We start from the raw sequence: 12,845 nt of genomic DNA, 5'->3' as shown, positions 1-12,845 counted from the left end.
GAGCAAAGCCAAATGGAAGGTCCTTAACAGTATAGATGGAAAATGATATGAAAGCAACCCAGGAGTTATTGAAAAGAAAGAAATGGCGTATACTGAAATGAATGACATAACTGTCTGATCTTGATCTGATCTTTTATGGCAAATGTTCTTATTTTCATTAGATGGGATGTTATAACATTTAATTGTGTGAGCTTTAATTTGTCACAGTTATAACATTCTTCCTGCCCCAGGACTGTTCTCAATATTTGCTTTTTGTCTGAGCGGATATTAATTTTATGATCTAAGACAAGTTCGAGCTTGAAATTCTTATATTTGAGAATGGAAAGCAATGCTATTTGAAAGTTTTTCTTGAAAAATGCCTGAGTTGAGTATTTGATTTTAATCAGTTGTTGAACTTTCTGAAGAATTGGCTCTTTATCGGACAGTTGGAATAAATGATTAAATACACCACTTTGAATATGATTATGAATATGAATAAGACATCTCCAGTGTACGTGTATATGTTTTGATCCGATTTTGCCGCTACAGTTAGATTTTAGTGCACATAAAACCTTGTCTGACATCAAAGACGGTTGAAGATCTGCCTTTTTCTTTCCTTATCAGCATTGAGGCAGCTGTGGCTGCTTTTGCCCAGGCCCGGGCTCCAGGGATCTACAAGGGAGACTACCTCAAAGAGCTTTTTCATCGCTATGGTGACGAGGAGGACACGCCCCCTGCCCCGCCACTGCCTGAGTGGTGCTTCGACGACGACGACGGGGAAGTGGACGATGATGGTAACGCGGTCAGCCAGGAGTCGGGCCCCAGCTCCTCTGGGTCAGCACCTGGCAAAAGAAGGAAAGAGAAGTTAAAACTGGTAAGACTTCCAGAGCCCCATGAAATGCGCTGATCCCTCGCCACATGCAGGGCAATGAAGGATCTGTAGGATGCTGCTCCTTCTTAGTATCAAGACTGATATGACTCATGTTCAGTTCTAAATGATAATCGCTTTCAGATTTCTCTGCTGAGGTTGGTGCTTTGATTACATAAAAACTGTCTCCCTGCCTTTATGAAAAGCTTTCATCACTGCTGTTTGGTGAAATTAGATGTGTTGAATCATCTCCAATTGCTTAATGATTAGGTTTTTCTTTCTGTTTGCATTTATTTTCAGTGTAATTTGAGTAGTTATCTGGAGCCTGGATCCAAATGAGCACAGTGGTGTAGAAAGCAGCTCATGCTGAGGCAGTGAAAAGAGAAAATACAAACGTATTTATAGGTGTGAAACATTTTCTCAGATTGCAATAGTACAATGCAAATCTAACGGAGAATATGGTAGAGCAAACGGCTATAGCAGAGCGCACAGGACAGGTGGCTGTTGCAGATAGGCTGTCATGAAGTAATACTCTCTGGTTAAAAGAGGTGCTTCATCAGTTAGACGAGTCTGCGGCCACTTGGCTGTTTTGAGGGGAAAACATCTTCCTAAATAGACTGTTGGAGTGTTAAAGTGAAAAGTAGAAACACTTGACTTTGATTGATGTAATGTAGCCGGACTAATCAAGCGCTTCTCAAACATTTTCTGTTGAAAACGTGACTTTTTTCTTGATGGAGTTAATAATTCAAATCAGCAAAACTACTCTTTATTTTTCCACTCCAGTCAACATGTGCCACTATTTTTCCCAGGCTGTGAATGCAAAACTGTAAATACTGGATGTAGCTCCCGCAGCGTCACCTGCCGGTTTGCAGATTCCTCTTTTGAAGCATTTTAGCCGTTGCCATCTTGCTCGTTTGAAGCCAGACTTTATGAGTGAGTGCTTGATCCAATGGAAAACTTCTAGAGGTTAGTGATGTCCTCATAATGAGGAGGCCGCTGTCCAAAGCATACTTTGCTTTATTATCTCATTTAAATAGTCCTAAAACCAGCAACTGAGACTAAGATTACTGCAAATATGAAGCCAAGCCATTAATCGGTATTCTCATTATCAACCTTTAAAGGAGTCCTGTTGTGAATTAGTCAATAAGTCTTTAAAATAAAGTTTTAGTTGACCAAAGCAGAGTGGCGCCTAATGATTAGTTCCTTTGTTTGATAGAATGATGAATATTATATCGAATATTATCTATAACTATGATTTAAGTTAAAAAGACGACTGTCAGAGGGTCAAAGATAAGACTCGCTGGAGCCCATTATCCTGTATTAGCACATCAAAAATAAGCGATGAATCTTTACTTTTGAACACCAAACGTAAACCGTTGCCATGTATTTTTTACCGTAACGTGACAAATGGCTATACTCGCTTCTAATTTAAGTTCTAATCCAAGCAAAGCCCTCAGTGAGGTCAAATTAAAAGCCATGAAGACACGAGCTAGTTTAACTTTGATGTGTTGGTTCGTCACTTTTAAAAGTTTTTATATGTAATTATGAATACATTTGCCACTACTATCATTTCTTAATATTGTCAAATCATATTACGTAATAGTATTAGGCCTCTGTTCGACTCAGTTTTATTCAGAGACCTTCACTTTCAGGAGAAGTCATTTATGCTACTCTGAGGGATTCTGCTTGGCTGAAAGTGTGACTGTTTCAACAAACGTCCTTTTCAGTTGGTACCGTGAGACTAAGAGCAAATACTGCATGAGTGTTAATTGACTTTCATGAAGTCATAGTCATAGTCTTTAATTTATGGGTTTAATTATGTATTGGAATGGAATTATGTCCAGTAAATATATGTTAAAAGTCCTTCCTTATAGATTGTTTTTTTTTTATTGAAAGAGTGTTTGTTTTATATGCTGAGACATAAAAATAGAGCTTTATTATTGTAGCAATTTCAGCCCATATCATCTGTCCTAGATCTGCTGTTCTTTACTGCTCTGGGCCGACTGTAAATGTTGCATTTTGTTTTTAATGATCCATTAAAAAGCCTCAAAACATAGTGATATCTCCTGGTTTGCAAACTCGGTTGATCTCATTACCAGAGGTGTATGTGGTATGAATATGCTCCAGGATTAATTTGATTAAGCTGTAGCCGGCGTAATAAATGCACACAATCCTTTCAGTTTTGAAAGTTACAGAGGGAGATCTATGTGATCAGGACTGGTCTTTACTATCTCCTGCAGCCACACAACACATATGCGCTAATGCTACTGATGTGTTATCCCACCTCATCTTTTTCTGTTCCAGCTATCATTGATAAGCATACTGTACCACCTACTATGACCCATTTGTGCAAAGCGAGAGCGAAAAGGTCACATGAAAAAATGATATGTGTGATTTGGAAACGAGGCTTATGAGAAAGTGTTGAGGAAGCACGGAGGTGGAAAGGTCGTAAGAGTAAGGAGACTGGGCTCAAGTTTTCAGGAAGCTGACGTGGAGCCACTTGTTTTTATAAGCAGATTCTTTAATCGTGCAAATAGATTTTAAAATGGGGAGGTCAGAAAGCAGAGCAGGATTTGCGATATTTCCACAAGATGTCTTTACACAGAGGGGCTCATAAAACAGAGAAACAGATGTTTGGAGCCCTTTTGCACAGAATACTTTTGTGTGTGTGGGAGGGTATGAATGTTTCTTTAAAGTAAATCCAAGCCCAACCTTCCGTTTCTCTTTCCTCCCAGGGCGCGGTATTTCTCGAAGGCATCACAGTGAAAGGCGTCACGCAGGTCACCACCCAACCCAAGTTAGGAGAGATCCAAAGAATGTGTCAAGAGATGGCCGAGTGGGATAAGTAAGAAGCTTTTTTTAATTGCCCTCCTCATGCCCCTCTGGGAAACTGTGTGTACGTATGTGGGTGTACTGTGCTGGGAGTGACTCATCTGTCTCAACTTTTTTCAGATCTTCAGTCTTTCAGGCAGGTGGCAGAGTCGGAAATAGATTTTTCTATTTGGAAGAAATATGCAGCTGTAGCTTTTTTTTTTTTTTTTTTTTTTTGATAAAGAAAATGAAATTGTGGAGAGCAGTTCTCACTGCAGTGTTCATCACAACAGTGAGAAGAGTCCACACTTCTTCTACCTGCTGTCAAAATAGTTTTAGCTTTACTTCTGTGCACTCATAACTGCTTATACAGTGAAATCTTGCTGTAGCGACATGGAAATTATTTGCCAAAATAGACGGTTTTCTAGAATTATTCAGTGTTCAGAACCAAAATTACCTGCAGCTCCCTTGGTACCCATTGTTAGGGCCTTGGCCCTATTTCATCCAGGATATTTTATGAGCTCATCTACTCACTTTGGTAGGTGTTTAATTTCTTTTTTAGGGCACCTGTCTGTCTGAACAAATGGTCCAATAAAGGTCTTGGAAGTGAAAATGAGAAAGAATACACTAGAGGATTTGTATAAAGGATTTGAAGCAAACTCCAACACTGAGAGTCACATTCCGAAGTAAGCAAAGTAGAAAATATGGACGACAGCCATGCTATCGTTCTCTTAAACATCTTGAGCACTGAACTGGCTAAAAGAATGCCTTCAGAAGTAGTTTTTCTCATGGTTATGTCAGTGTCGTACTGTATTTGGGATGCTATTCATAAGAATCTCTTTAGGGAATTTTAGACCATCAGAAACTGTTTTAAGCCTCCACATCATCCATGGTACATGCATCTTTTATGCTCCCTTGCAACTCTTTTAGATATATTTTACCTCACAAAAACCGGTGCCAGCAGCATCTGTAAAATTATGATTAGTTCAATTTTACAATGAGCTGAAGCTCGAACAAAGAATAGCTGCTCCAATTTTCTCTCAAATTATTTTATTATGAATGTCGTTTATGCTTTTATTATCTCTGCCTTTTGGCCCAGGTTTGGCTTGTTCCTGGTCCTCCTAAAATACGTCATCTCCTTTGTCTTGTTTTTTTTTATCCATCACTGATACACCCCACAACTGCAGAGTCATCTGAGTATTTCTGTACACGACAGGGCTCTGAGATGCACTGGAAGGCGTAGGTTTACAGAGTGGAGAGAAACGGTGAGAGTGCAGTCCCCCGTGATGCTAATGTGGTAAAACTGTGGTCTGTCAGGTAATCAATAATCCAGGAGATTGTATAGGCAACCATAAGTATTTTCTGGATCCTCTCACATAACAGTACAGGCTGAAAGGTAATAAAAGCACTGAAGAAATCAAAGAAGGTGATCCTCTTTGTGCTGCCTGCTTTGTCCACATGAGAATGGCCTCGCTGAAGCAGCTAGACGATGACATCTTCGACCTCATCCCTAGGAAGATAAACAAACTGTAGTGGGTCTTGGGTTTTGTTTTGTTGCATTTAAGGAGAAATAGTCAAAATGGACTTAAAGCGTGCCAGGTTCAAATAATATGTGGAATGGTGAGGATTAGACATAAGACCAAACATATACGTAAGGCATTTTCACTCTGGTTACAGGTCTGGGTTTCCCGGTGCGCAACCTGTGTCCATGGACAGACAAAACCTTCGTTTCCTCGAGCAGAATCCCTACAAAGTCAGCTGGAAAGCTGATGGCACACGGTAAGTCTTCACAAGAAATGACTCTTTTATCTCTGAACCTGCTTGCTTCTCTTTATCTATTGGAATCGCCTCATTTTGAGCATATACAGTGACTTAATGTCCAGGGGAGCTGTTTGTCAGAGGCATAAATTCATTGTCCTGGATTAGATTTTCAATGCAAATGTATCTATGTGTCCCCAAATCAGAGTCCAAGTCAACTTAAGACTATATAGTAGAAGGAAGCCTATGCACTTGGCAGAAGTAGGGAGGGAAGACTCTTGTTAACTCTTGTTAACAGTCTGACAGAATTAAACACAAGGAACGAAGGGAACATAATACTAACATTAGGCAAGTTGACTGAGGCAGTAAATGCAATTCAGAAACTCGCAGTGCTGGAGCCAGAGATACCTGCAGAAGGGCACATTGAGGAAATAGATTATGCAAATGTAGTAGAATAACTAATGAGATAGTTCAGGGTCACCTGAGCCAGCATTAACTAAATGATTAATTGAAAATAAATATTTCCACCTGATCATAACAGCTCTGCTTCAAGAAACCAACTTTGGGAGTGGGTTTCACAAAATAAGAGCCTGATGGCTGCAGTGTGTCTTTGTTTGGAAACTCTGGAAACAACAAGCCTGCTCTCCTTGAGAGCTGAGTGCGCTATGAGGGTGTTATGATACCAAGAGGTCTTTAAGGTATGATTGAGCTTGTTCATTAAGACATTTATATGTAAAGAGAGGAAAGGAATATTAACATGACTTCTGTTCCTCATTAAGTTTTAATTACTGTCTATAGCTAATCAAGCAGGGTGCTCAGTGTATAGCAGTGGAGATGTTCACTGTAGAATTGTAAAATTAGCCTCACTGATGGATGAACACAGACTGTTAGGGATGATTGCATTCAGTAGAGACTGAATGCAATCCATGAAAATGAACAAATGCTATAGGACACTTGTTCTTTCCTGTCACGTTTTGCTCTGAATTTGTTGTTTTCTTTTGTTTTATGTCTGTAGTGCTAAGAGCTCGCTGTGCTGTGAGGGGAGACGGGTGTTAGTATTCCAGTAGTCGTCTGTGAAGCCCCGTCTCTCTGGCTGGTGCAAATGTGCAGTGTACTGATGAATATTTAATGACTGCAGTCACTTTCAGAATTTTACATATCAGTGCTTTAATTTCCTGTAAGAGTGAGATTGGGAGAGAAGAGATTTGGCCCGTGACCAAGGTGCTGCTAATGTGTGTAATTAGCCCTTATCCGCAAATGCTTAAAAAAGTTTTACTCCTTAATTTGAATAGAGACGCTGAGCTCTCACTCCTGCACCCAGCTTTCCCTCCAGCCACTAGTTTTGGAGAGCAGTGATGCGGTATGTGATTTCTTCAATCATGAAAGACTGATACAGAAAGAGGCACAGTTTGCTGGGAATGACTCATCGCTCAGGCTCACGATATGCACTATACTGAGAATATGATATGCTACATTCTCCAAACACTTCTAGATAGAAATTGTATAATGTAAATCAAGAGGAAAAAAAACGAGTCTCACCTCATCTGTCAGTCGGGCGTATAGCTTAAAATTGTAGGCCTAATAATCCAAACGGCATCAACATAGAGTGTACTAAAGAACTTCCTCCTGCGGTCACACCAAACAAACACCATTAAACTTAAAGAATTGCTTTGACCAATACACCAGCCCTGAATTGAGAAAATAAGTCCTGTACTTTCTAACCTGTAGTTGTCTGGAGTTGTTGATTCTTTTTTTTTTTTTATTAATCATATTTAAATCAAGTTTGAACTGTTTCATAAAGCCGTTTCACACCTGAAATGTTCCGGAGAATGTATGAATACTAGGGTCCGGAGCTTCTCTGCAGTTGCTGTTTGAACATGCACTTCACAGCAGAAGATGCAGTGCAGGAAATGTGGTCTCTAAGCTAGAAATGCGAGGGAGGGCGTCGGTCTAAAGCACAAAGTGGGCAATGCAAAACGTGGAATTCAGAGTATTCGTCAAAACACTTGAAGAGTGTTGAATAAGGCTCCTTCATGACTGTTTTGATGTCTATATGAATACAATATGTATCTAAATGTATCCACAATATCGACAAGTGAGTGGAAAGCAACACACAGGTCAACAGAAAAAGAATATGAAGCACCAACTCCTTCCAGCAGTGTGACGTACAGTCAAATGATTAGGAGGACAGCAGCCATCAAATCAGGCTGCTCTAAGAAAAGGGTTAGTGTTTCAGGTATTTTTTGGGATGTAAAAATCTCCAAATGAGATGGACATTTTTAATTGTTCTGCTGAGTTTTCAGGATAATGATTTTTATACAGATCATAAAACTATAAGAAGTAAGTAATTTTGGTCTGTAGAAGAGAAATTGCCCCACCTTCCCTCTGCAGTGTCATTCCAATACGATAAACAGTATTCCCTTATTTTGGCAGTGGGGTACTGCTGTTCATTTCCAGTCAATACTCTGCCCTGTGGATGTAAATGCACAACGGAGCACCAAAGATATATTCAGCTGCATCTGAAATTAGCCCCAATGTACCTTTCATTCTGTTTTGCAGCATAACAGAAGCACTACAGCAACCCTGTGTAAAGTAGATGATCTTATTAGATTTCAGTTTACATATTTATAAGGTAAAACTGGTTTGGCATTAAAAAAAAAAAAAAAGGAGCTTGTAAAACTGTTTAGAAAATACCAGCTTAAAGAAAACCATTTGACAGCCGAAACCGAAATCATTACGTGACACGGAGCGGTTGGAATGTGTTTAAGACACATCGTATTGTTGTTGTAGATTATTTCATCAGGTTTAATCTGCTCGATGATAAACTGTGATGAGTTTCCTGTTGTCGTTATAGTTTCAGCACCCTCTTCATGATACTGTTGTTTCTGTCTATTTTAACAGCATTTAAAATTTGCAGTATTTGCTGTCTAATAGATGATATGATAATTTGCACAAGGGATAATTGCACTTTAGTTGATATTCACAAGATCACATACAATTAGTAAGATTGTGCTCTGTTTTGGAAAAGCTTCAGAGAAAAGCCTCTCTGTGACGGCCAGCTTGTTTAAACCAGTCGCTCTCGTCTATGAAAACCTGATTTAGAAATATTTAAGACCATCATTTAAACTTTATTCACTCCGGCTAAAGCTCTGTTCGTAAACTTCAAAAGTTTAATTTGGTACATTTACACATAAAAGTAACTTTGAGAGGCAATTTGATGAGAAATTGAACTGTTAAAATGAATACAAAGGGGAGTCTTGTTCAGTGTAGTTATTTATCAACTGATAGAGTCTAACACTATAAAAGCACCGCCTCTACTGTTAATATTTTTGTGGGCTACCTAATCCTGAAATCGCTTTCATGATAGAAAATTAATTGAGCAAAAAGATGTGGCGAACTTGCTGTGTATCTTAAGATTGCTCGGTCTTGACTTGTGTGCATGTGCGGTGAGATTTATTGACTGGAGAGGAACTGCGTCATTAGGATTTCTTCATTCTCATCATGCACTGCATGGACTGTGCAGAGAATTAAGTATTAAATGTCCCACTTTCTATCCAATGGCATTTTGAGACCTGAAATGGCTTTTTAATAGGAACTTTTTCTCATCAAGGTGGTCGAGAGAGAGTTTTTTCCTCTTTGGATATTGCCAGAGGTCGTTACTCAAGATTGAGATTTTTCTGAATCCCTTCAGGTTTCTTTGTTAGCCTTGTGAGGACAGAAAGGTTCCCTTTGTCTTGAAATAATTTTTTTGCTTTTAAATGACTTAATTATTCTTTAGGTCAAATATTTTACAGGACAGGGGAGCAAACCAATTTAAAAGTGGTGATGTTGCTGTCAGTAAGCTCTGACTGCAGGGCTGTGCATCAACAACTTCGACAGCTAAACTGCCTTGCTCAGTAGCTCAGAGCAGGCAGGATGATGACAAAGTGCTGAAGCAAAACTACTTACCTAAAGATAGTATGCAGCCATCCCTGATGCTAAATCTGCCATACAGTGGATATAAAACTGTCACTACATGCCATCTACCAAGAGCTTGGCCTCTAATGGGCTTTTGAAAGGATAGCAAAACAAGTGAATTTATCAAGAGGGGAGACGTAGACTGTTGGGTTTTTAATCGTGTTGTTTAGGAGTCCTGGCTTGGCTTGAAACTTCAGAGAAGAAGATAAGCAGGACGTAGGGGGGGCAGTTAGATCTTTGGAAATTTCAATAAACAACTTGGACTTGATTAGTAAAAGTGAACTTGAATTTCTCTTTAAAGTGCTCTCCTCTCCCTAACTCCCACTTTAGTCAGTACTTTTAAGCAAAGAAACTATAACGTATTGCCGTCCTATTAAGAAAGACTTGAGCACGATGTTTGGCATTGCTTGGTGGTTATTTCACAGCATGATTATTTGTGCTTAGCTCATCGTTTTGTTTGGAAGTCAAAATCAAAATCTTTCTTTCATGTCGATGTTTCTACAAATCTTTGTGCTCACAAAGATGAGTTACTTTGTGTGGGACTTGTATCCTGTTGTTCAATTACATGGCACGGCTCAGCTCGCTTTGTCTGGGCCGTTCTTGACTTGATTTTACACTGCAGTGAGGTTGGGATCAGCTGCTCATTGGAGCAGCGCCAATTGAATCTGCAGTGATGCAGAAATAAGAAAAAACTGTTCTCACACTTCACACTGTAGTGGTCAGTGTGCTGTTGGAGTTCACAACCAGCTGCAAGTACAAGTGTCTGACATGTTTTTGTAGTGAACAGAACAGCTGTGCCCTTCAGTGCTCACCTTCACTTAGTGGAAAAGAAAAGAGCTGTGGTTTGCATCTATAGACTGCCCTTGATTCATTGCTGGACTTGGTTATCCATGTCTTTTGTTTTGCTGCTCATGGCCACAGATTTGTAAACTGTAGTGCTCTTTCTGACCGGCTTTCCACAATTTTTCAAGTCAAGTTATATTTTGCTGTCTATTTGCCTGGAAAATTAGGAAAAAAGAGCTTGAGACAAGTCACAGCATGTAACAATAAAAGGCCAGATTGCATTACTGCCATTTATGTACATTTGTGCTCTTTTTTGAAATTGGAAATCTGCTTTGATTCTAGTTTCTTCTGAAGTTGAGATATGAAAAGTTTGAAGGGATGGGTTCATAAAGCTCTTTTTTTTTTTTTTTTAACAGAGCCTCAGGTCTGAATGGGTTAAGCACTGAGCTGCTCAGTGGATACATTTTGACCTTCCCCTTTTCATCTCATTGACATTTTTATTTGTGTTTTTGCTCTTCAAATATGGTAGAACTCGATATTGGTTCTGTCTCATTTCCTTTTAAGTTATTGTGTTTGTGGTTTCTCTTGAGAGTAAACAGTGTGACTGATTTCATCTCGCACAGTTCCTAATGTTAATTTCATGTTATCCTAGTTTGAGAGTCAAACGACTGCATTTGTTAAAACCAACAGCTTGTCAAAGTTTGCCCCTCTGACAGTTTAGGGAAAAGAATCCATTACAATTGGATTTCTCACCAAATGGGTCTGCATCTCCGAAACAGGAATGTGCCCTTCATGTGAATTTTTTATGGTGAGCTGGAGGCTCACAGATGAGACGAGCCATGCTAATGTGAGATAAAGGTGTCGTATGCAGCAGGGCTGAGACTAAAATCTGTTTTACTATTCAAAGTGATATTCCGTGAAATGATCCAATATCTGTTAAAAATGTTGGCAAAAATAGCAAAATTATTTCCAAATCCTATCAAAACTGACAAAAATTGGAATTTCAGTCAAATTAGGACGTTGCGAGAGCGGCTCAGTTACTAAGAAGAATTCATAGCTACGCCATTTCTCAGGATGTTACTTTCCCTGCCGGTTTCAAGATGACTAGTGCAAACAATCAGTGTAATCTTATACTTTTATAAGATTACATTAAAGGGGAACTCCGTTTTTTTTTAAAGGGGAATTTTAGTATTTTAGGAAAGCTAACGGAGGGAATTCTACACACACCTCTACTGGGACCACTTCATTGACACACATGGCTGCAGCACAGCTCTCCTATAGCCGCAAGTAGCCACATAACAGCACCTATGAGCTAACAGAGCTATAGTACACGTTCGTTCATTCATTCTTCCTAAAGTATTGGTGAAATAAAGACAGATAATGCCTTATTTAGAGGCTGCATCATCCCTGCCCCGTTCACTCTGTTATATGGATATATGCTGATTGCGAGTTTTCTAAATATCTTCCGAAGGACGCTGACTTTCACCAAACTGTTCTCTGTGAGTAGATAAACGTATTTCATGCCAGAAATAAGGTCTAGGTTTAAAAATACCGCAGTTCCCCTTTAATTATTCACTGAATTATTTATGTAATGAAACAATATGCAATTCTTCAGATTAGCAGATCATTTAACATATTCAGATTGTAATTGTATGTGCAGTAAATGCACAATTCCTCTAGACTTTCTTTGCCTTTTAACTCAGATGGAAATATCTTCCAGACTGCTTCTTTTTTAAAAGGAAAAAAGAGAGAAAAAAAAAGAAGCAGACTATCACTAATGATGTGCGAACCGACTGGATCTGATCTAAGCCCTCCCCTGGAGCTCAGCTGCTGTCAGTCATGCCGCAGGACTGGACCTGCAAAGCCGACACGTCGGCTGTCTGTGCCTCATTAGGCCTAAAGAGCTTGAGGGACGTGGCTCGGGGGGTAAGGATAAAGACTAAAGATCACAGCACCCATTAGAGGACACGAGACAGCTAAGGAGAAGGCAGAGTGGGACCTACATTTGTATGCACTTTATATTTAATAATTCTTGATTTTTCAGAAGGACAGAATACAGTGTCTGCTGCTAATGTAACTGCAGAGAAGAGAGAAATCAGGTGAAACCACTGGGAGTAGCTGTGAACTAATGGTCTCTCCCTGCTTTCTTCTGAACACACTTGACAGCGTTAGCCATGGCGAACTGGCCAATTAAACAGCAGGGGAGCCACTCCCGCTCAGTGCAGACTTGTTGTGTCTTCACTGGATGACTGATCTTCTCAGTTGTGACATTCAGCCTATCGGTTTGTTTCCTTTTAGCCACTGGTCCTGTGAGATAAAAGCTACTATCCCTAACAAGGGAAGATCTCCCCGTCTGTGGGAATCATTAAATGCCTAAACGGATCTATCCAGGCTTTTACTGTACCCTCACTCAGTGCTCAGTGCCTCTGTATCTTTTTTAACGCTTTCATTGTGTCTACTCCCACCCCAAAAATGCAGCTATATCTGGCCCACTCATCTTTTTTTTTTTTCCTTTTTCACTTTCCCTCCCACATTTGTTTTTTTTCTTGCAGTTTCTGCAAGCCCTTGGATGACCCTGTTTTTACATCACAAAGCTTGCGTTGCCGTCTTCTGTCTTTGACTGGAGGAGGATGGAGTCAGACTCATCACACTGAGCTCTTCACTGTACTTTTTTAACCGAGTAGTGTGT

The 12,845-nt window shown here is 39.6% G+C and overlaps 1 protein-coding gene across 1 annotated transcript in view; it reads left to right on the top strand.

The window, feature by feature from the left end:
* Positions 1-12,845, top strand: part of rngtt (RNA guanylyltransferase and 5'-phosphatase) — an 85,643-nt gene that overhangs the window by 6,461 nt on the left and 66,337 nt on the right. Inside the window, exons 6-8 of the mRNA XM_072362272.1 lie at positions 604-853; positions 3,583-3,692; positions 5,336-5,437. Of these exons, the coding sequence (XP_072218373.1) occupies positions 604-853; positions 3,583-3,692; positions 5,336-5,437 (462 nt within the window). The remainder of the gene's footprint in view (positions 1-603; positions 854-3,582; positions 3,693-5,335; positions 5,438-12,845) is intronic.

This window comes from Leuresthes tenuis, unplaced genomic scaffold (genome assembly GCF_036924035.1).
Source record: "Leuresthes tenuis unplaced genomic scaffold, fLeuTen1.0.hap1 SCAF_13, whole genome shotgun sequence".
Classification (NCBI taxonomy): Eukaryota; Metazoa; Chordata; class Actinopteri; order Atheriniformes; family Atherinopsidae; genus Leuresthes; species Leuresthes tenuis.
Note: the sequence above shows the minus strand (reverse complement) of the source record. Positions and strands in the feature narration are given on the sequence as shown.